At 33.8% G+C, this 24,860-nt stretch overlaps 2 protein-coding genes and 1 long non-coding RNA gene across 3 annotated transcripts; 2 read left to right on the forward strand and 1 right to left on the reverse strand.

Annotated features, from left to right (window-relative positions):
- The first annotated feature begins 11,140 nt into the window (after positions 1-11,140).
- On the forward strand, positions 11,141-12,155 carry LOC117932196 (probable glutathione S-transferase). Its single transcript, XM_034853305.1, has 2 exons — positions 11,141-11,587; positions 11,675-12,155. Exons 1-2 carry the CDS (start codon positions 11,276-11,278, stop codon positions 12,038-12,040), a joined length of 678 nt encoding a protein of 225 aa, XP_034709196.1. The 5' UTR covers positions 11,141-11,275; the 3' UTR covers positions 12,041-12,155.
- Positions 12,156-12,246: 91 nt separating this feature from the next.
- On the reverse strand, positions 12,247-14,442 carry LOC117932198. Its single transcript, XR_004654120.1, has 3 exons — positions 14,240-14,442; positions 13,756-13,866; positions 12,247-13,639 (listed from the first exon to the last, which is right to left on the reverse strand). It is a non-coding gene; the product is annotated as an uncharacterized LOC117932198 (long non-coding RNA).
- Positions 14,443-14,500: 58 nt separating this feature from the next.
- On the forward strand, positions 14,501-15,524 carry LOC117932197 (probable glutathione S-transferase). Its single transcript, XM_034853306.1, has 2 exons — positions 14,501-14,915; positions 15,003-15,524. The coding sequence occupies exons 1-2, from the start codon at positions 14,604-14,606 to the stop codon at positions 15,366-15,368; spliced, it is 678 nt and encodes a 225-aa protein (XP_034709197.1). The 5' UTR covers positions 14,501-14,603; the 3' UTR covers positions 15,369-15,524.
- Positions 15,525-24,860: the final 9,336 nt, after the last annotated feature.

Here is a 24,860-nt window from a genome sequence, read left to right on the forward strand (position 1 = left end):
TCCATAATCTCTCATATGTCTCTCTCCTTATATATAAGCTATCTAAAAGATATATAAAAAGATATAAAAGAAAATATCTAGGTTGGTCACAAGGAGAAACTAGGAAATTACACAAAATATCTGAAGATAAAAATCTAATGGAGTCGGTGCACAGGAAGATTTCGCATACCATGCGAAATTTGGCATGGTGTGTGAAATCCTTTGGATGCCTCAAGTGGTTTCGCATGGTGTGCGAAATTTCACATAGCCATGCGAAAATGCTGGTTGTTGGATTTCTTTCTCTGGATTTCTTCCTTGCATCTATGATTGGCTTGGCAAAGGGTTATGAAATGCTCCAAAGCTTGGATTCTTCATGTATTTGAGCTTTAACTTGCATTGCCATGGATTTCACCAAATTCTCCCTCATTCTTGGCTTGTTTCAATGATCAAATAGCTACCAAAAACACCAAAACTTGCCAAAAACTTATTAGTAACCCTTGCTAGGTTCCTTAATGTGCCTATTGAGTTAAAAGGTATTAACTACTACTCAAAAGTATTTAGAATAGTTAGTTTCAAGCTATAAAAGAGTACTTTTTGAGTAGTAATCAGTGGTAGCTCTCTCAACCACTGAAGTTGAATACATTGCATTGACAGAGACTGTGAAGGAGGCAATTTGGTTGAATGGTATTACAGAAGAATTAGCCATGTACAAAGGTAAAGTTGTTGTATATTGTGATAACCAAAGTGTAATACATTTAGCCAAGAATCAATCCTTCCATGAAAGGTCCAAACATATTGATGTAAGACTGCACTTTGTTAGAGATATCATTATTGCAGGAAAGATTAGAGTTGGAAAAATTCCTATTGAAGACAATCCATCCGACATGTTGACTAAGTCTCTAAATGTGACTAAGTTCAACCACTGTTTGAATTTAGTCAACATTGGAGACTGTTGAAGACTTCCCATTAGGGAAGGTACTGAGACCTTAAGGTAGTTTAGACACTTGTCAACTTAATAGGTTGTCAAGGTGGAGTTTTGTAGAGTTTGCCAACTATCAAGTGACAAGTGGAAAGGCCACTGACTAAGCTCAACTAACAAACAATAAAGCTTGCTAACCTGGGTAGGAAATAACAACAATCTTGGGAGTATTGTTAGTTAGTTAGAGCTTTTGACTATTATAAAAAAAGGTGTAGACTCGAGAAAACTTGATCAGGGCATTCAATTGTATAGAATAGAAAGCAAGAAAAGAAGAGAGCTTTGAAATCCATAACTATAAGTCTGTTTCGGTTTTCCTGTATAGAAAGAAAGAAATAGAGGTGAGGAGGATTCTTGGGGAACAACTATAATTTCTTTGTTTTTTATTCTTATGTAAACTCTGGTTGGTACAATTTAATAAAGGCTTTAGGAAGTCAATGTGGATGTAAATCAAGTTGATCAATCCATGATAATTCTCTTGTGTTCTTGATCTTGGTTGATTGTGTACAAGCTATTTGATTTTATTCATAAGAGAAGTTCTTTGTAAATTGGTCGTCTCTTTTTGGTTTAGTTTATGCTCTAACAGTCCCTAGTTCAAGGTTGGTTTTCTCAATAAGAAGTATGTTTTTGGGCTTCATATCATAGTGGATGATCTAGTTCCTGCACTGCTCATGAAAATAAGCAATCCCTTGTACAGTAGCAATGTCTATATGGAAGCGAGTTCCCCAATCTAGAAGTTTGTCCCATCAATTCTTTGAGGGGAATATCCACTTATCCAAGGAACCGGATTTCATGAAATCATAAATCAGAAGCCTGTGAAGAATCATCAAATTCCAACCCCATTATAAGCTCGAAAATATAGTATATATGCTTGACCCCCAAAGAGGATGATAAGAATTTAAATATAGTTAGTTGTAATTGGTATTAGGCAATGAAATGAAATGCATACCGGTGAGAGCCTTCCAAGCAGTAGCCGTGGAGTCGAACTAGGTTCATGTGATGCATAGAGCCAAAGTGTTCACTTCAGTTATGAATTCCTTCTCCCTAAGAGGCAAAACCTTATCAAGCTTCTTCACTGCAACCGATGTCTCATCTTGTATACACTCCCAAACCCTCTTGAAAAAAAAAGAGAAGACAACATTAATCCTCATTGATCAAGTCTAATTGGCTTTGTTTAAGCAATTTCATCCATTTCAAAGTCTATATATGTATAAGTACATGCTGACATGTGCAAATTGCTGATTCTGCATTGCAAATCGTGGTAACTGAAATTCAATGGAGCAACAGACACAATCAAGGAGCTTTCCAAGGCTTTCTTCAAGGCCCTCCTCCTGTACACACTGTGGTATAACAACATGTAGAGGAGTGCTACAAGGCAGTCATGCTGAGAACAATTGGAAGAACCAAGACCTTGTCCCGGAGGCCATTTGATGAATCCCCAGATCCTATTGTGTTGCCTTCAGGTGATCCCTTAGGCCCAACCTTCATCATAAACAAGATTGAACTTGTGTCCTTGAATCCACCAAACTCCAAGTTGTTCGGCAGACAACACGGAAGTAGCACAATCAGAGTCTAATAAACAAGCATCACCGCACTTTAATAATGGGGAGATGTTGTTGTAATTTGCTATAATCAAATAAATGGGATAATAGAAGTTAGTTTGTAGCATTATCAACATCTTCAGCTTGGAAGCAGTCAAATTCCAATGATTATTATCACATTTTACGGCCAACACCGAAAAATTCTCTAAGCACTGGCTGTTGTCTCCTATCTTAGTAGCCCCGAAGCAGGCATGTACATGCAGGAGGCATTAGTCTTGCTTCTATCCAAGCTACACACCCTGTTACGGTAAACCCCAACAATATCACATGGATTAGAAACTGCAGCCCATTCAGGCACTCATTGGCAAGTGCCGTTTACATCATCATCCCTACGATACAACCTCAAATTCCCATTCATCTCGAGTATCAGTCTTCAAAGAACTAATGGCCTATTTGATTCACAGAACAAAATATTACTTTCTTTCAATGCATTCATAACCACAAAAATGTAGGGGCAAGGTTTACTTGATTCATCATCATGATACCCAATATTGATTATAATGCTTTAAAATAGATAGCAAAATTTCCCATTTTTCTGTTTGGTCAAGAATTTCAATGCAACCATGACATTATATTCCCCCATTTATCATATGATCGTGTTATAAGATGAAGGAAAAATAATAACAACAATTGCTTATCAAATTAGTTGTAGTAATAATAAATATAACAGTAACATCATCATCAACAATGAACTTCTAAGTTGTTGAAATGAAAGGGGAAACCTTTTGGGTTAGTATGCAAGTCGAAGGATTTGATCAGATTTAAGAGAAAATGAGTCAACCCTTAATCAGACTAATCATAAATCTAACTTGTAAAGAAGGATGTGAGTTGTTTAAGGCTCTTTAGAATATTCCAGTGATAGTTTAAGCACTAAATCTAACATGCAAATCTACAAAATGGAAAAGCCAGCATGGTTAGACAGATATCACAGAGCTATATGCAAATTTATTATTATGTCCTCAATAAAAACTTCCCAAAAGAAAATGCAAATAGTGAAATTTGAGATGGGTGTGTCAATACAGATCCCAAGAAGTAAAGGGAACTCCTGATCCTTGGTCCTTGTTCTTTGTTCTATGATGTGTAAGACACTTTCACCATCCATTATTCATCTGTTTCAAATTGGGACACTTACAAACGAACCCATGAGAAGGGAAAAAACTACATATAAAGTTCGCTTACCGTTCTGTCATTAAAAATCAAGAACTATGTTGCCGCATGTAAGGAGCCTTCAACCCCCATAGATACCCTATCTGTCATCAAATATCATCTGATGATGCCTCAACAGGCATTTTGACAAACACCCAAACCTTCACTGAAATCTCAATATATTAAATAAAAATGAGGTACAATGGGGAAAAAGTAAAGAAACAAAATTTTTTTAACAAACTTTCTATTGTTAGTCTTGGTGTGACTGATCCAATTCCCACCATTATCATCCCCTGAAGGTGATTGATGGCCAAAGCGACTTGCAGTAATCTGCATATGAAGTACCTCAAGCAATTTAATTCACAGTTGGAAATCAGACCTCGCTATGTGACAATAGCTTTCATGCTTGGACACCATAAAAACAGAGTACTCTATTTTCAGTAGTAGAATATCCCAATTCATACTATTGTGTATTCTAACACAGCATTTCCCCAAAAATAACAGCTCATCTTCTAAATCATTGAAGAATAACAACTCCAAAAATTGGTTACTCAGAGATAAAAATCTAGTGGCATGCAAACTCGTAGCCTTCTACTACAACGAGATGTTTTGAATAGCTAAAATGTTCTAAAATAGAGCAAATTGTTATATATATATATATATATATATTGTTGGTTAAAAATAAAGTGTAAGAAGAGTTACACTTTTGAAAAATAACTTTTGAAAATAAAGTGTAAGAAGGGTTACACCTTTAATGTGTGAATTAAACACATGATTAAGTTTTGAAATGTTACAAAACATGAAAGGTTGAGGAAGACAATGAGTCTTCTCATCTTTGTAACTTTATAAAACTTAAGAGGTTAAGTGTAAGAGAGTTACACATTTGAGATTAAATCATGTTTAATGTGTGAATTAAACATATGATTTAATTTTTTGAATGTTACAAAGATGAAGAGATTGAGGAAGACAATGGGTTTTTTCTCATCCTTGTAACCTTTTTTCAACCCTAAGAGTGTTATATATGACTTTTCTTCTTTTGAAATCTTATGCAGAAAAGTGAAAAGGCTTGATCAATCCCAAGACTATTTCCATTAATTCCCTATAGATTTCTAGAAGTGGGAGGAAATAGAGTATTTGGACAAAGTTCCAATAACTTGTTTGAGCCTTTCTTGTGTTCGTCTTCTTCTTGTTCTTATTTTGCAACTTTGAGATTTTTATTGTATCAAAGTGAGTGTTTGAGAGTATTTCTTTTCTCCATTGTATCCATATTTTTCCAAACAATCAAAGACTCTAATTTCAATGGAAGGAGAAACTATCAAGATTATGAACCAAGATCTTGTGAGGTTGGATCGTTTTGATGGTTCCAACTTCACTAGGTAGCAAGACAAGGTGAGATTCCTTCTCACAGCACTCAAGATTTTCTACATCCTTGATCCTACCTTGGCACCGTTACCGGAACCAAAGAAAAATGACACACCTCAAGTGGTGGCGGCAAGGAAGAAGAGGGAGGAGGATAAGCTCATATGTAGGGGTCATATTTTGAACGCCTTATCCGATAGGCTATATGATCTCTACAGCAACAACAATTCCGCGAGGGAGATTTGGGAGGCTCTTGAAAACAAGTACAAAGCCGAGGAAGAAGGTACCAAAAAGTTTCTTATTTCTCAATACATAGATTTCAAATTTTTTTATGAAAAGCCTCTCTTACCACAAATTCATGAGTTGCAAGTAATTGTGAATAAGTTGAAAGTTCTCAAAATTGAACTTCCAGAGGCCTTCCAAGTTGGTGCTATTGTGGCTAAATTACCATCAAGTTGAAAAGGTTACCGGAAGAGGATTCTCCACAAGAGTGAAGATTACTCCTTGGAAGAGATTCAAAAACATCTTCGCATTGAGGAAGAATCGAGATCAAGAGACAAAATGGTGGAAGAGTCCAATGGTGGGACTAACAAAGCTAATGCGGTTTCAAAGGCCAATCATCTTAGAGGTAAAAATAACAACGACAAAAGGAATTCCAGAAATTATATGAGCCCCAAGAAAAATCAAGGGCAATTTAAGGGCAAGAAAGGTCCTTGTTTTGTGTGTGGAAAACCCGGGCATTATGCTAGGGAGTGTAGGTACCGAAAGGACCAAAAATGGGCTATGGTGAATGCAATTGATGAGGAGATCATTGCAACACTAAGCGATGTGTGCGTTGTCCAAGGAAAGGTGCAAGGATAGTGGTATGATACTTGTGCCACAGTTCATGTTACCTATGACAAATCTCTTTTCAAGACCTTTGAAGATGCAAAGGGAGATCAAGAGGTTCAAATGGGCAATGAAGGAAGATCCAAGGTGCTTGGCAAAGGCACTATTGAAGTTGTTTTTACCTCCGGCAAAAGGGTTACCCTTATAAATGTATTGTATGTCCCCGATATGAATAAAATTTGGTTAGTGGGGATTTGCTTGGCAAACCGGGTATCAAAGCGGTGTTTGAATCCGGTAAGCTAATTTTATCCAAATCGGGGAACTTTGTGGGAAAGGGGTATTCTTGTGATGGGATGATCAAACTTTGTACCAATGACAATACCTATAAAATGGCTTCTACTTCCGCTTATATTGTGATTCAAATTCTTTATTTTTGTGGCATAATAGGCTTGCACATGTTGGTTTAAGCACTATTAAAAGGATTGTGAAATGTCATTTGATTGCTTGTGATACCAAGAAATTTGAAAAGTGTGAAATATGTGTTAAATCAAAGATGATTAAAAAGCCTTTTCATAGTGTTGAGAGATCATCTAATTTGCTTGATTTAATACATAGTGATCTTTGTGAACTTAATGGCATGTTAACAAGAGGTGGAAATAGGTATTTTCTTACATTCATAGATGATTGTTCTAGATTTACCTATGTGTTTTTGTTGAAAAAAAAAAGTGAAACTTTCAATGCCTTTAAAGTTTACAAAGCCGAAGTTGAAAATCAACTAGGAAAAAATATTAAGGTGCTTAGAAGTGATAGAGGTGGTGAATATTTCTCTAGTGAATTCAATTCTTTTTGTGAAGAATATGGCATAATACATGAGTGCACCGCACCCTATACACCTCAACACAATGGCATAGCGGAGAGAAAGAATAGAACATTCTTGGAAATGGTGAATGCTATGTTATTGCATGCTAAATTGAATTTCAATTTGTGGGGTGAAGCTTTGTTGACTGTTTGCCATATTTTGAATAGAATTCCTATGAAGAAAAATGAGATATCTCCATATGAGTTATGGAAAGGAAGGAAGCCTAATATAGGTTACTTCAAAGTGTGGGGGTGTCTTGCTTATTGCAAGAAAACGGATCCAAATAAAACAAAATTGGGTCCAAGAGCCATTAAGTGTGCATTTCTAGGCTATGCCTCAAATAGCAAAGCTTATAGGCTATTAGACTTGGAGTCTAATGTGATAATTGAATCAAGAGAGGTAGAGTTCTTTGAGAATTTGTTGAGTGATAGCAATTCTCAAGTACCTACTAGTGTTGGAGAGTCTCAAGAGGAGACACCTTCAAAGGTTGTAGAGCAACCCATTCTGCCTCGGAAAAGCCAAAGAACTAGAAAAGAGAAAGTATTGGGATCGGATGAGATTGAATCTCAAAGAATTTCCTTAATTTTACTTAGTAGAAGGAAATAGAGAAGATATTATAAGAAAAATTCCTATAGTACTTCAAATAGAGGAGGATCCCAAAACATACAAAGAAGCTATGGCTTCTAGAGATGTTGCTTTTTGGAAAGAGGCTATCAATGATGAAATGGATTCAATTATGTCCAACCAAACATGGGAATTGGTAGACCTTCCACCAGGATCTAAACCAATAGGGTGCAAGTGGGTATTTCGAAGAAAATATCATACCGATGGCATGATTCAAACCTTTAAGGCTAGATTAGTAGCTAAGGGGTTTAAACAAAGAGAAGGTATTGGTTATTTTGATACCTATGCGCCGGTGGCTAGAACAACATTGATTAGGATATTGTTTGCTTTGGCATCAATTCATAATCTATTTGTTCATCAAATGGATGTCAAAATGACATTCTTGAATGGGGATCTCAATGAGGAGGTCTACATGGAACAACCAGAAGGTTTTGTTCTACTGGGAAATGAAAACAAAGTGTGTAAGCTTGTCAAATCATTATATGGTTTAAAACAAGCTCCCAAACAATGGCACGAAAAATTTGATCATGCTATTCTTTTGGATGGATTTAGACACAACAATGTGGACAAGTGCTTATATTCTAAGACTTGTGATGACTATATGGTCATAGTGTGTCTATATGTGGATGACATGTTAATCTTGAGTGATGACATGAAAGGAATAATAGAAACGAAAAGGTTTCTATCCTCAACCTTCAAGATGAAAGATCTTGGAGAAGTTAATACTATATTGGGTATCAAAGTGAAAAGAAATAGTGGGGGTTATACTTTAAACCAAACCCACTATATTGAGAAAGTAGTTAGCAAATTTAGTCATCTCAAGATTAAAGATGCTAATACTCCATTTGATTCAAGTATAAAACTTGAAAAGAATGATGGTAGATCGGTGGCTCAACTTGTGTATGCAAGTGCAATTGGAAGTCTTATGTATGCTGCTCAGTGTACTAGGGCTGACATTTCATTTGCAGTTAGTAAACTAAGTAGGTTTATTAGCAATCCAAGCGTGGAACATTGGAAAGCTATTGGTAGAGTTCTTGGTTACCTAAAGAATACCAAAGAACTAAGCCTCCAATATTCAAAGTTTCCTGCTATACTTGAAGGGTATTCAGATGCAAGCTGGATATCGAGTGTGGGAGATAATTTATCTACCACAGGTTGGGTGTTTACACTTGGTGGTGGGGCTGTCTCTTGAGGATCCAAGAAATAGACTTGTATATCACACTCAACCATGGAGGCGAAGTTTATAGCTTTAGCTGCAACTGGAAAAGAAGCTGAGTGGCTTAGGGATCTCATGATGGACATCCCTTTTACTGCAAATAATGTGTCAACAGTGTCGATACATTGTGACAGTCAAGCCACACTAGCTCGTGCGTACAGTGGAGTGTACAATGGGAAGTCTAGACATATAAGCATTAGACATGAGTATGTGAGACAATTGATTCAAAATGGAATCATCTCAATCTCATTTGTGAGGTCAAGTGGAAACTTGGCGGATCCTTTTACTAAACCTCTTACAAGAGATTTAGTAAGGATAACATCTAGAGGGATGGGACTAAAACTCCTTAAATAAAATTCACCAATGATGGTAACCCAACTTAATACTAAGAAATGACTAGTCTTAAGTTCAATGGGTAAAAACAAGTCATTGATAAGTGGGTTGTGGCAGCATTAGAACATGTGAGTTCCATCTGTGATGATTAATGCCGGTTGTTACCATTGGAGGGTTAAGCTTAAAGCTTTTAATGAAATTCAGTCTATGTGTGACAAGCATCTTAAAGGTAACAAGGATGCTGGAAAATTTCACCTATGTAAACTTAGGGGTGGTGCCGCCTCTCATGAGAGTTGGAGTTTCTTTCAAGAAAGTTCATGAATGGATTGAGCACATGGCCATAAAAGTGTTAAGCAAGAAAATAATGGGCACTTGTGTGGTTAGTGGAAGTGTGTGTGTTGTTACCGGTTTCGTTACAAGGAATAACTGGTTCAATGCTATAAGCAACCTGGGATTTCAACGGAGCTTTGTGACAATTACACTAAGGTAAAATTCAAATCGAAAGATATTTTATTTTATGCATTTTCACTGTTAAGGTTAAAAGGGTTGATGTTTATTTTTAACCAAGTGGGGGATTGTTATATTTATATATATATATATATATATATATATATATTGTTGGTTAAAAATAAAGTGTAAAAGAGTTACACTTTTGAAAATAACTTTTGAAATAAGTGTAAGAAGGGTTACACTTTTAATGTGTGAATTAAACACATGATTAAGTTTTGAAATGTTACAAAACATGAAAGGTTGAGGAAGACAATGAGTCTTCTCATCTTTGTAACTTTATAAAACTTAAGAGGTTAAGTGTAAGAGAGTTACACATTTGAGATTAAATCATGTTTAATGTGTGAATTAAACATATGATTTAATTTTTTGAATGTTACAAAGATGAAGAGATTGAGGAAGACAATGGGTTTTTTCTCATCCTTGTAACCTTTTTTCAACCCTAAGAGTGCTATATATGACTTTTCTTCTTTTGAAATCTTATGCAGAAAAGTGAAAAGGCTTGATCAATCCCAAGACTATTTCCATTAGTTCCCTAAAGATTTCTAGAAGTGGGAGGAAATAGAGTATTTGGACAAAGTTCTAAGAACTTGTTTGAGCCTTTCTTGTGTTCTTCTTCTTCTTGTTCTTATTTTGCAACTTTGAGAGTTTTATTGTATCAAAGTGAGTGTTTGAGAGTATTTTTTTTCTCCATTGTATCCATATTTTTCCAATAGCCCAAGCTGGACAAATTTCCAGTCATTCTCTATGAACGCTTCACCATGTGGCATGGGGTTAGTCATAAAAACAAAGCCTAAAAACATAATAATGAAAAAATGAACAGAAACCTAAGCCCCGAACAATAAGAAATTGTTGCAGAATTCAACTGCATGAACAATTAGTCTGTTCAGATACAAGAAGCATGTAAGCAGTAGAGAATTAAAAAATAAAAAACAAAAGCTAAATTTAACCTCAAATAAAAAACAATGGAATGTACAATCAATGTCTCGGAATCTTACCACAACCATTTTTGTTGCTTAATTAATGACCAGTTGCACTTCCATCCTGCTAAATCACATATGTATTCAAGAATGGTTGGTAAAGGCTTTATGATTACCAGGCACCATCCTGCTAAATCACATATGTACTTAAATAAGAACACAATAAATTGAGAAGAAATTGGATTAAAGTAGTCTTCTGTCTTGCATAAAGGTTTTAGTTTTATCAAATATTATCTAAATTATTTTAAATAACAATTTCGTTTTCCTGTGTTTAGGAACAAGTATGGCTAAGAGTATGATATTGCTTTCCAATGCATGTTAAATTCTAAAGTTAATATCTTTTAATTTTCCAAATATCTGTAAGTATGAATCTTATTGTAGCTAGTAATATGGTCATAATGATGAAGTTCACCATGAGTTAAAAATAGAGGAAAAATTGTGTAGTTATACTTTCTATCTAAGCAGAGTATGATTTTTCTTCCCAAGATATTTGAATAATTTACCATGTAAATCCTGACAGAGGGCTCCACCATGTGACCAAAACGTCATCACTGATGTTGGGACATTGGAAAAAAGGGAACCGTGGGCCAATGTTTCTACTTTCCTTGGATGTATTTTCAAACAACTTGCACACCAGAATTAGACTTTAGCGTGCCGATTCTTTGCATTGTGTCTACTTTTTTTAAAGGGAAATAGTAACCCGGAGAGAAATAAGAATCCAGACAAGAAGAGGGAAATGTAGGGTTCGCAAACCTACAAGGGGTCTATTTGATACATACGGTGAAATATGGGGGAAAATCATGAAAATTTCACTGCCCAAAATGTGTACAAAAAGGAGCCGAGCTGCTGCTATGATATCAAAACACTATGGCAGAAGAATTGAAACTTTTCAGAACATGGTCAAGTTTTTTTGCTCTGAGGATTGTTTGGGCTCTCAAAATCAAAGGCGTGGAGTATGAAACCATATTTGAAGATCTCTCCAACAAGAGCCCTTCACTTCTCCAGTATAATCCTGTCCACAAAAAGGTTCCAGTTCTTGTACACAATGGAAAACCCATCGCTGAATCGCTTGTCATTCTTGAATACATCGATGAGACATGGAGGGAAACTCCCTTGTTGCCTGAAGACCCTTACGAGAGAGCCATGGCTCGCTTCTGGGCCAAATTTGGTGACGATAAGGTTGTTCTTGTTCCTTGGTTGAAACGAAATTGGTAAAGACTTTGCATAGAGTTTGATCCATATTCATTTGTTTTGTTTTGGATGTAGGTTTTGACATCAATATTTTGGGGTGTCTTCCTCAAGGAAGGGAAAGAGCAGGAGGAAGCTATGGTTGAAGCCATGGAGCATCTCCAGTTCTTGGAAGACGAGCTGAAGGGGAAGAGGTTCTTTGGGGGAGAGAGGATCGGGTTTGTTGATCTTGCCTTGGGATGGCTTGCTAACAGGATCAGCATATTTGAAGAGGTAGCTGGCCTGAAAATGGTGGATGAGGATAAGTTTCCATTGCTGGCGGCGTGGATGCAAGAGTTTGCAGATTCTCCCATAATCAAAGACAACTGGCCACCTCGAGACAAGATGATTGCCAAGTTCCAGGCCCTTCGTGATGCCAAACTTGCAGCAGCAGCATCTAAATGAACCGCCTTCCTGAAATAGCATAAATAAGAATCAATTAATTTATGATGTGTCATGATTCACATCAATATGTGTTTGTCTGCAACTGAAATTAAATTTCTGATACAAAATACTCTCAGTATTGTGTTGAATCCGGCATCCATGAGATCTAAGATTAAAACTCCTCAAAACAGTTTCATATAAAGTTTTTTTTTTTTTTTTTTTTTTGGGTAATGGTAGAACATGGCACTGGATAGCGACCTCTCCAAGTAAGATGAAGGAAAGATAATAACAACAATTGCTTATCAAATTAGTTGTAGTAATAATAAATATAACAGTAACATCATCATCAACAATGAACTTCTAAGTTGTTGAAATGAAAGGGGAAACCTTTTGGGTTAGTATGCAAGTCGAAGGATTTGATCAGATTTAAGAGAAAATGAGTCAACCCTTGATCAGTCTAATCATAAATCTAACTTGTAAAGAAGGATGTGAGTTGTTTAAGGCTCTTTAGAATATTCCAGTGATAGTTTAAGCACTAAATCTAACATGCAAATCTACAAAATGGAAAAGCCAACATGGTTAGACAGATATCACAGAGCTATATGCAAATTTATTATTCTGTCCTCAATAAAAACTTCCCAAAAGAAAATGCAAATAGTGAAATTTGAGATGGGTGTGTCAATACAGATCCCAAGAAGTAAAGGGAACTCCTGATCCTTGGTCCTTGTTCTTTGTTCTATGATGTGTAGGACACTTTCACCATCCATTATTCATCTGTTTCAAAATTGGGACACTTACAAACGAACCCATGAGAAAGGAAAAAACTACATATAAAGTTCACTTACCGTTCTGTCATTAAAAATCAAGAACTGTGTTGCCGCATGTAAGGAGCCTTCAACCCCCATAGATACCCTATCTGTCATCAAATATCATCTGATGCTGCCTCAACAGGCATTGTGACAAACACCCAAACCTTCACTGAAATCTCAATATATTAAATAAAAATGAGGTACAATGGGGAAAAAGTAAAGAAACAAAATTTTTTTAACAAACTTTCTATTGTTAGTCTTGGTATGACTGATCCAATTCCCATCATTATCATCCCTTAAAGGTGATTGATGGCCAAAGCGACTTGCAGCAATCTGCATATGAAGTACCTCAAGCAATTTGATTCACAGTTGGAAATCAGACCTCGCTATGTGACAATAGCTTTCATGCTTGGACACCATAAAAACAGAGTGCTCTGTTTTCAGTAGTAGAATATCCCAATTCATACTATTGTGTATTATAACACAGCATTTTCCCAAAAATAACAGCTCATCTTCTAAATCATTGAAGAATAACAGCTCCAACAATTGGTTATTCAGAGATAAAAATCGAGTGGCATGCAGACTCGTAGCCTTCTACTACAATGAGATGTCTTGAATAGCTAAAATGTTCTAAAATAGAGCAAGCCCAAGCTGGACAAATTTCCAGTCATTCTCTGTGAACGCTTCACCGTGTGGCATGGGGTTAGTCATAAAAACAAAGCCTAAAAACATAATAATGAAAAAATGAACAGAAACCTAAGCCCCGAACAATAAGAAATTGTTGCAGAATTCAACTGCATGAACAATTAGCCTGTTCAGATACAAGAAACATGTAAGCAGTAGAGAATTAAACAATAAAAAACAAAAGCTAAATTTAACCTCAAATAAAAAACAATGGAATGTACAATCAATGTCTCAGAATCTTACCACAACCATTTTTGTTGCTTAATTAATGACCAGTTGCACTTCCATCCTGCTAAATCACATATGTATTCAAGAATGGTTGGTAAAGGCTTTATGATAGCAGGCACCATCCTGCTAAATCACATATGTACTTAAATAAGAACACAATAAATTGAGAAGAAATTGGATTAAAGTAGTCTTCTGTCTTGCATAAAGGTTTTAGTTTTATCAAATATTATCTAAATTATTTTAAATAACAATTTCGTTTTCCTGTGTTTAGGAACAAGTATGGCTAAGAGTATGATATTGCTTTCCAATGCATATTAAATTCTAAAGTTAATATCTTTTAATTTTCCAAATATCTGTAAGTATGAATCTTATTGTAGCTAGTAATATGGTCATAATGATGAAGTTCACCATGAGTTAAAAATAGAGGAAAAATTGTGTAGTTATACTTTCTATCTAAGCTGAGTATGATTTTTCTTCCCAAGATATTTGAATAATTTACCATGTACATCCTGACAGAGGGCTCCACCATGTGACCAAAACGTCATCACTGATGTTGGGACATTGGAAAAAAGGGAACCGTGGGCCAATGTTTCTACTTTCCTTGGATGTATTTTCAAACAACTTGCACACCAGAATTAGACTTTAGCGTGCCGATTCTTTGCATTGTGTCTACTTTTTTTAAAGGGAAATAGTAACCCGGAGAGAAGTAAGAATCCAGACAAGAAGAGGGAAATGTGGGGTTCGCAAACCTACAAGGGGTCTATTTGATACATACGGTGAAATATGGGGGAAAATCATGAAAATTTCACTGCCCAAAATGTGTACAAAAAGGAGCCGAGCTGCTGCTATGATATCAAAACACTATGGCAGAAGAATTGAAACTTTTCAGAACATGGTCAAGTGTTTTTGCTCTGAGGATTGTTTGGGCTCTCAAAATCAAAGGCGTGGAGTATGAAACCATATTTGAAGATCTCTCCAACAAGAGCCCTTCACTTCTCCAGTATAATCCTGTCCACAAAAAGGTTCCAGTTCTTGTACACAATGGAAAACCCATCGCTGAATCGCTTGTCATTCTTGAATACATCGATGAGACATGGAGGGAAACTCCCTTGTTGCCTGAAGACCCTTACGAGAGAGCCATGGCTCGCTTCTGGGCCAAATTTGGTGACGATAAGGTTGTTCTTGTTCCTTGGTTGAAACGAAATTGGTAAAGACTTTGTATAGAGTTTGATCCATATTAATTTGTTTTGTTTTGGATGTAGGTTTTGACATCAATATTTTGGGGTGTCTTCCTCAAGGAAGGGAAAGAGCAGGAGGAAGCTATGGTTGAAGCCATGGAGCATCTCCAGTTCTTGGAAGACGAGCTGAAGGGGAAGACGTTCTTTGGGGGAGAGAGGATCGGGTTTGTTGATCTTGCCTTGGGATGGCTTGCTAACATGATCAGCATATTTGAAGAGGTAGCTGGCCTGAAAATGGTGGATGAGGATAAGTTTCCATTGCTGGCGGCGTGGATGCAAGAGTTTGCAGATTCTCCCATAATCAAAGACAACTGGCCACCTCGAGACAAGCTGATTGCCAAGTTCCAGGCCCTTCGTGATGCCAAACTTGCAGCAGCAGCATCTAAATGAACCGCCTCACCACGCCTAAAACAACCATTTGGAGTTCCTGAAATACCATAAATAAGAATCAATTAATTTCTGATGTGTCATGATTCAAATCAATATGTGTCTGTCTGCAACTGAAATTAAATTTTTGATACAAAATACTCAGAGTATTGTGTTGAATCCGGCATCCATGAGATCTAAGATTAAAACTCCTCAAAACAGTTTGATATAAACCTTTTTGTTTTTGTTTTTTTTTTTTGGTAATGGTAGAACACGGCACTGGATAGCGACCTCTCCAAGTCAAAGTCCAATCAAACACAATAAAATATCCATAGGATAAGAAACAAATTGCTGACCACAATTATTTGTAATTGTGTATTTAAAATAATTGTGTTGCTTGAATAGATTTAATTTATTGCAAATGTCTCCATTAGTATAAGATTGCTCTTGTTATTTATATAAACTATTATTATAAGTATCAAAACATAAAGATATTTGTAATTCAATGGTCTATTTTATTAGACTAAATTATAAAATGTCAGTGACGTGTATTTAAAATATTTATAGAATTTTCATAATTTCTTTTCAAATTTTACTCTTTACAATATTTAATATAAATACAATCATTTTCTAATTGTATTTTGTATATCTTAAAAAATAAATATTTTACGATTATTTTAATTTATTTCATAATTGTTCATATATGATGCCAATGAGCGTAATTTACAAATAAATATATTTTATTATTGATGGTATATCTAACATTCTATTACTTTGTATTTCTTTTCTAATAATTCCTTTTGGAGAGAAAATCATAAGAGATCATTACTATATTTTTGAAATATTTTAAGTATATAAAAGTAATTATTTTCTAATAGTTCCATTTGGAGAGAAATCATGAAGCATCATTAATATATTATTGAAAAATTTTAATTTTTTTTTTATAATTACTTGAATTTTTTCTTAATTTTTTTATCACATCATACAAATAAATATTAATTCAATGTTTAGTTAATTTGATCCTCAATATGTACATGGTAGGAAATTGTTGTTTTTTAATTGTTTTGAAAATTTTTGAGCTATTTTTATAAGCTTATGGCTATCATATTGTAGATCCGCGTTTTTCACGTGCCTCCTCACTTGAATGGCAAGACCCACTTTTTTATTTCTGAAATTTTGATTCTTTGAAAAAAAAAAACTAAACACTTAAGAGTAGTCATTTATTTTAATTTTTTTAATAAAAAAAAAAGAAAGAAAACTTTGTATGACTCTTTATTTAGAAAAAAAACATGTCTTTAAAAACAAAGTCTAGATTTAGGAATTAGGTTACCTATTGAGAAGATACAGTGGTGAGTCATGACATTCCTCTAAGCTCGTATACATACTACCTCTACTAAACGAATGGAGGAAATTGTAATAATTAATTAATTAATTATGGATACCAAGATTAACGACATAAATCAATATACACAAAAATGACGATAAAATCAAATTACAGGAATGTACAAAATAAATGATAAGAGAATTGTGTAAATTGATTGATCAAACTAATTAAAAAAATATTTCAAAAAATTAATTTTTTAAGAAATTCCAAAGAAGTTTATTAAAAATAATTTCAATTTATTTATTTTCCAATAAGTGATTAATTCAATTTTATTTATATTCAATTTTTATTTTTAATAAAGTTATTTGCACTTGTTCTATCAAAATAATTTTTTTTATAAAATTTCAATTTGGCAATAAAGCTTATTTTTACTTGCTTTTATTAGAAAAAAGAATGAATTTTTACAACTTTATTTAAAAAAATATTTCAATTTGATTTTATTTACAAAGGAATTAATTTCTTTACAAAGAAAATATTTTCAATCCAATTTTATTAAGAAACTGATTTATATAACTTCAATTTGCAAAAAATGATTCTCATTCTATTCTTATTAAAAAGATTATTTAAAACCTTTATTTACAAAAATTACTTTTAGTCACATTCTAATTAAAGAAAGAGAACTTATTTAAAAATCTTTTTTTTTTTTTGGATAATTTTATTAAAAAGTAACATTTTGGGCAATTTTATTTAAAAATCAGTTTTCTAAACAATTGTTATTAAACAAATAATTTTTTGGAGAATTATTATTAAAAACAATTTTTTCAATTTAGTTAAAAAAACAGTTTTTTGAATTTTCCTAAAAATATTTTATTTTGAATTTTTATTAAGAAAACTTTCTTTTATTAAAAAATGTATTTTATTAACCATTATTTTTATTAAAAAATAATTATTGAACTATTTATTTTATTAAAACAAAATTTATGAGCTATCAAATGTTCAATTCTGTACACACCCAATAAATATATACAAAAAAAAAAAAAAAATTTACAAGAATCAATAGAAGAAAAACTAAATAGAAGTAAAAAATAAAATGTGTACCCAAACAAACTAACATGAAGTTCAATGTTCTCCTATAGCTTTTCAAGTCTTATTTTCTTCCATGAAATTCAATGCTTTACGTGTCATAAATTCATACTTAACCAATAGAATGTCAATAGAGTATTGAAATGAGTCCATGCAAAAACAAAAATAAGTCAAAGATAAATATCCAGAAATGTACAAAGCCCAAAACAAATATTTAAGTCCAAATTCAAACTTCAAATTAGTCCAATAAATTTCACCAATTAAAATAAACCCAAATTAACAAATATAACACAATAGAAATATCCCACATGCCATAAGCCCCAATCCAAAAATTTCAAATTAATAACCAAAATACGAGTAGAACCTAATAAACCCAAAATATGATAAATTAAAATAAATTTCACTGTGCCTAAATTTAATATCCCATAATCCAAAACAAATGAGCCCAGTTTAATACGTAAGCCCTAATCCACAACAAAAATCGAGTCAATTTAACATGAAAAGCCCAAAATAATATCCAAAATATACCACAATTGTCTTACTCCCAAATAAATAATTCAAATGGGCAAAGCCCATATCAATTATCAATCTATCCAACAAATTTCACCAACTTTCATATTAATTAACAAAACCAAAATATGACAAGTCAAAATAAATTCAATATCCCATATTCCAAATAAATGAGCCCAAATCAATATCAAGTAAAAAATACAAGCCTAAAATCCAAGAATAACAATATAAAAACAACAATAAACCCAATCAAACATTCTAGTAGCACAATATCCATGGACCTCAATCACTAAATAAATCCAAATTGAAGTCCACAAACATGCCCATAATCAGAATCACTTAGTGTGCAAACCAAAATTAAAAAAAAAAGTAAAAAATAAAAAATAAAATAAAGTAAAAAGGAAATTTACCCATTTTTTGAAGAACTATGGATGGCCGGAGTTGCTAGTCGATTGGTAATGATTGGCTGATTGTGGCTGGCAGTGATAGTGAAGGGTGGTGGATGGAGAAAAACTAAGGGAAAATGAAGAAAAGAAATGGGAGTGACAGATAGAGAGAGAGATGAAAAGAAAGGAGAGGGAAAAAAATGAAAGAAGAAAAGAAGAGAAAAAAAGTGGGAGGGAAGAGTCTTTTGGCCATGTGGGTGGGGAGTAGAGGAGGAAGAAGAATGGAAGAAAAAATGGGGAAGCCAAAAGGAAAGAAAAGGAAGAGAAAAAAAAAAGTTAGGTGTTGTCATGGGCCGTGAAAGGTATGGGGGGGGGGGGGGGGGGGGGTGTGTATGGGTAGGAGAGAGTGAGGGAATGGGTGGAGTAGGTGAGGAAAAAAAGAAAGAAGAAAAAACAATAGTACAATAAAATAAAATAACATAAAATAATAGAAATAAAATTTTAAAAAGACAAAATAATAAAAATTAAGATTTGAATGGTATAAATGGGCTAAAAAATATCAAATATAATCGAGTTTGAAATTTAAAAATAAAATTGGGCTAAAAAAACATTAATGTAAAAATAAAATTGGGACAAATTTTAAGGTCTACACATATATTACCTCTACTTCATAATTATTCATTAATGTAACAAAAGCATTATATTCTTGATTTTGACCGCCAAACATATAGATCAAATGATAATTTCATGAACCAAGCTCACCAATGGTTGCCTAACTATTGAGTAATCCTGAAAGCTTCAGAATGGAATTCATGACAGATATTTCCTCTCTCTTAAGAGTTTATAGTTTTATCAATCTCACCATTAATTGAAAAAAGATTAGTCTTGCCCAATGCAAGCCGAATGATCTCAAGTGCAATAATGTATCCCACAACTTGGGCATAACTCCCTCAATCAATGAAGCATATATAGAATCATCTCATAATCAAACTGAAAAAAACATATGTCTAGTAGGGTAACACCAAGAGGGGGGTTGAATTGGTGATTTTTTTTTTTTAAAATTACAATATAAGAGTTGAAAAGCTTAACCTAAATTAAGAACTGAAGATATTATGAATGATCAAAGGATGAACAAAACATACAAGAGACCGGGACTTTTATGTGGAAAACCCCCACACTAACTGTGGAAATAAAAAAAATAGGGGATCTAAGACTTCTAATCTAATAATCCACTATATGAGAACAAGGTACACAAATTTACCTGACACCTTTACCCTAGAGACTTGCTCTCTAATACCTATACCTTGATCCACATACGTTATGCATCACCTTTAATGCTCTAGTGTATTCACCTCAACCTGTAAGGGGATATAGGTCCTTCCAACAACCCAAAATTCTAAATGTTGAATTCTTGTTGAGAGTTTGAGAATGTTAGGGCAAGTTGGGGCTTGATCTCTCTAAGCATCGAACGCAAAAACAAATTTAGGTTGGGTAGATATAGGTCTGAGAGCCTAAAGAGTTGAAAATGGAATTTTCTTAAAAAATAAAATATCAACTTTCCAAAAATTAATTAAGAAAATAATTGTATTTTTTTTACAAAAAATAAAAATAAAAAAATCAACTTTATAAAAAATAATTAAGAAAATAATTTTACTAAGCATTTCTATATATGGCATGGTTCACATCATCATACTTTCAAACAAAGGGTTGGCCTTCAGTTGTTTGCTGATGATGAAGCGCAACACAAGCCCAGTTTTGAATTAGGGTGGCCATGGTCCTGGAGACACCAGAATCCAGAATTCTCCCAACCCAAGCATTTTCTTGTCTTGGTCATTAGAAAGACCATATCATAAAACCAGGACTAAATTGCCAGTGCCATTTGACTTCAGTCCAACAAGGAAACTGAAAATTCAAGTCTAGCCATTTTATATAATTTAGCTATATTAATATTGAAGTTCTTATCATTTTATTTATATTAATTCTAGTGGTCAGCTTTAAGTCGACCATGCAGTTAAATTTAATCCCAACCTCTAGATAAATTAAGCACATTCCAAGGTAGTTTAAGTTATCTTCATTTATGGAATTGTTTGAAGTCCTCACTAAAACGATGGTCACCTTAACATGCAAAAGTGCACATGGGCTGAGATTCAACTGAGGTTACGTTTGGCCATAAACTTCCTGACCTGTCCCATGAGTGACTAAGAATACCCAACCAAGGCCAAAATTAGGCTAATTTTTAGGCCTAAGCCTAGACCACTTGTTATCTAGATATAGACCAAGCCAAGACCAACAAATATCATGATAAATTTTACTGGCATCCCCATCTCAGTAACCTAGGGGCAATTATTTTGGAAAAACAAACAACACTAAGCGTTGAAAGTTTCAAACTTCTGAGAATCCTCTTTACTCAATTTGTTTTGAGAAGGAAATTTCACTGGACCTTCTTTCTCTCTTTCTTTTGCTTCAGTACAGGGAGTATGATTTTTATGAAAGGCTCAAGAATCTTACAAAAGTCAGTTTGTTAATAGGATTAGGATTTCTAATTTCTTATATTGTATATTGATTTGTCAAACTTAATTAGTAGCAAAAATGATATACAATAAATACAATCAAATGTTCAAAAAGCCTTGGGTTCTTGCCTGCCTCTCACCCAGGGCAAGGGAAAGAGAAGGCCTGGGCAAATTCCAAACTCTAGAGCAGATGCAAATTAAAGCCCATGTCAACCCTAAATAATAAACTTGACTTGGCAGACCAGATCATTTACCACCTATATTTTTAGGTTTATATATGTCATTTGAAATATAATCGAATAAAAAACAACCTTCATTTTCACTAGAAATCTGTGAGAAGCAGTCAGAAAAACACTAATCACCTTTTTCACTTCCATTGTTCAAACTTAGAACTCTAATATGTTCAATTTTTCCATCAAACAACAACGGTCTAACAAGCTTATTAGTATCTAGTACATTATGAAAAATACCCTAATTGGTCCAAAACTAACAAATTGGGAAGAAGAAAAAGGTAAAACTAATTTTTTATACTTCATAAATACAAAAGGAAGGAAGGAAGAAGGTAAAACTCATTGTTGTAGTCACAAGAAGAAGAAGCAGCAGCAGAAGAAAAAGACAAAGAAATATAGACCAATGACATTCAGATAACATATGATTAAGCTGAGATTCAATTTCCAAATAAAACAAAAAAAATAATATTTACATAACAAACGATTTAGCTTAGATTAAATTCCCAAATTAAAAAGAAGCAAATAAAACAACAAAAATAAAATCCAGATAATGTATGATTAACTTTTGATTCAGCTCCCAAATTAATAAGGAGATAAAACAAAAATAACATCTAGATAACCCATGATTAAGCTTAGATTCAATCCCAAATTACCTTCACTGGTAGGTTTTCATTGTTTAGATTACTCAAATGGCGAGTTTTGTGGAATGACAGTTCACATAGCTGCATCAGAAATTGTGGTTATCTTTCAAATCATAATATATGCAATATTCAATTATAGCAGTAAAATAAGCGATATAACAATTTTTTTCATTATATGCCTTGTTATAAAGACATCCAATTGCAAGGCCCATCCCACTAGTTTTACAAGAAGCCAAAAAATGAAAGTCCAACCAACAAAAAATAACAGGAATAAGAAAATGGAGGGTATTTTATTTCACATTCTTATATCCACAAATGAATTGCCAGATATTGCTATGTTTTTCTGGAAAACCATAAACATACACCAAGAGAGTAAGAAGTAGGACAAGATTCTTCAAGCCATGTGCATTGAGGACAAAGAAAAAAAGAAGGCATCAACCAAGAAATAAAACAGAGTAGCATAGCCACCCTGCCCAAAATCCCACCACTCCCCTAGCTAGAACCAACCTGAAGCCAAAACCTATAATGGAGTATGTGAATGTCTCCTAAAAACCATCAAGGAAATCAGTTTCCCTTTGACAAGATTTTTTGCCTTCTGGATCAGGGAATCCATCTAAATTCCAACCCCATGCTATTCTACCTATTTACAATCTCTTTTTTCTTTCTCTTACCTTTTTCTTTTTTCAATGAAAGAAAATAAAATTCATTAATATTGATGAAAGTACAATGAAGGATAAGATATTCTTCAAGAAAGATAAAAGATGATAAAGCAAGAAGACTAATTAAAAACACTAAGAAAGTAAATTAAGACATCTATGGAAAACCAAGGTGGCAAAGAACCCACAAAAAATGTCTCATCTTCCAAGGTGTATGGAAGATGCTTTACTAAGAAAAGGTAGATCTTAAGTCCTTATGGTGGAAGGATGAATGAGATTTCAGAGACTAAAGTTCCTTTCCCACACAGAAAGGGGAACTTGTATAAATTCAATACTTGGTTAGTTGGGATGATGAAGGAGATAGGGTGTCAAAGAAGCACATAAATTGGATAATAAAGCTTACTGATAGCGTAAAGAAAGGCTATAGAAGAAATTCGAGATATCCTTCTAATTTTATTTTTTATTTTTTTAAAAAAACCACTAAATATAAACAAAAAATAGAGTAGAATACAACAATTGGTTGTAACATCCTATCAAGTCAAGGAAAAACAATAACAAAAATGCACTGTATTTATTTAGGATACCATCTCCTTGATTTTGTCCTTCCAAAATAATTTCCCCATCCATGAAACAATAATATCAAATATTTGGAATAATGAAAACCCATCCATTTGTCTTCATCCATACTAATCTATTCAAGTATGAGGAAAAAAACTTTAGTTGAGAAAGAGATTTACCCGTAACTATGATGCTCCATGGTAGATTTTGACAGTGGTGACCTCCCATGGAAGTTAGACATGGTCATTCCAATGGATTAGGGCATTTTAGTGGTGGACTTTGCAAGGGGAATGGATTTTGGCAATTGATATGGAGTAAATGATTTAGGGCATTGCAAATTTCACTAAAAACAAAAGCATTAAGGCAACTTAATAATGGATGAAGCAAGGGTTTCTCACCACGTTGGTTACTTACGAAAGCACTAATGTTTATAGAGAAACCTGGGAACTCTTCGAAACAAGGTTAGCTTCGATAGAAAAAGTTGGGGCTTAGGATAATGGCTCTACGGTAAGTCTCTGACAACTCATCATTTGGTCACCATTCATTAGTTAATCTTAGTGAGAGCTTCAGGGTTTCGGGGTTTATTGAGTTCTGAAATGGTGGAGGGAATGTTTGGCGAGCACTTGTAGAGAGGGAAAAGGTTTTAATTAATATATATTCAGAACACACATATATATACTATTATTTAATGTCACTTGATATAAGTGCCAATGTAAAATATCACAACTATGACTACTATAAAGCGTCATGGCATAACTAGTTATACTTATAAAAACCACATCAGGCCATGATACTTTAAATAAGTGCCATGAAAAAAAAAAAAACTACTATAAAAAATGACACTTTTGAAAAGCGCCATTGTATATCCCAATATAGCGATACTTTATGAAAGCGCCCAGGATTAAAGTGTCATAATTTTCTATTTTTGTAGTAGTGTGAACATGAAGTTAAAGGAAGGAATACTAATGATAGATCACTTGAATGCTTTTCAGAGTATTGTCAATCAATTGGTTGCTATGAAAATGACTATAGATGATGAGATGTAAGCATCCTTATTGCTTTGTTCATTCTCAAACAGTTGGGAAACTTTTGTGGTGATCATTAGTAACTCTATTCTAAATGGTGCATTGTCTATGGAGCTTGTGAAGGGAAATTTGTTCAATGAAGAGACAAGAAGGAAGGCTTATACCATAAAAAAAAAACCACATGCTCTCATCATTGAAAATAGAGGAAAAAACAGGAATAGAGGATAGAAAGGCCATGACAAGTCCAAGGAAGGTCCTAGTCTAGAAATAAAATAAAATGTTTCCATTATGGAAAAGATGGGCATATGAAAAGGAATTGTCATATTTGGAAAAGGGAACAAAATAAGTAGATTCAGAAAAAAGGAAGATGACAATAATACCATAGCCTTTGTATATAATAGTGATGAAGTTTTAAGGCTCTTAGATGAGTGTGTACATGTAGACGAATAAGGAGTTGAGTGGATTGTAGACACTGTAGCCTCCTACCATGCTACTCCTCACTTGGAATTGTTTTTTGATTATAGAATTGGAGATTTCAGCATAGTTAAGATGAAAAATTCTAGACACTCCAAGATTAATATAAGAATTGGTGG

The sequence above is a fragment of the Vitis riparia genome, chromosome 15 (assembly GCF_004353265.1).
Source record: "Vitis riparia cultivar Riparia Gloire de Montpellier isolate 1030 chromosome 15, EGFV_Vit.rip_1.0, whole genome shotgun sequence".
Taxonomy (NCBI): domain Eukaryota; kingdom Viridiplantae; phylum Streptophyta; class Magnoliopsida; order Vitales; family Vitaceae; genus Vitis; species Vitis riparia.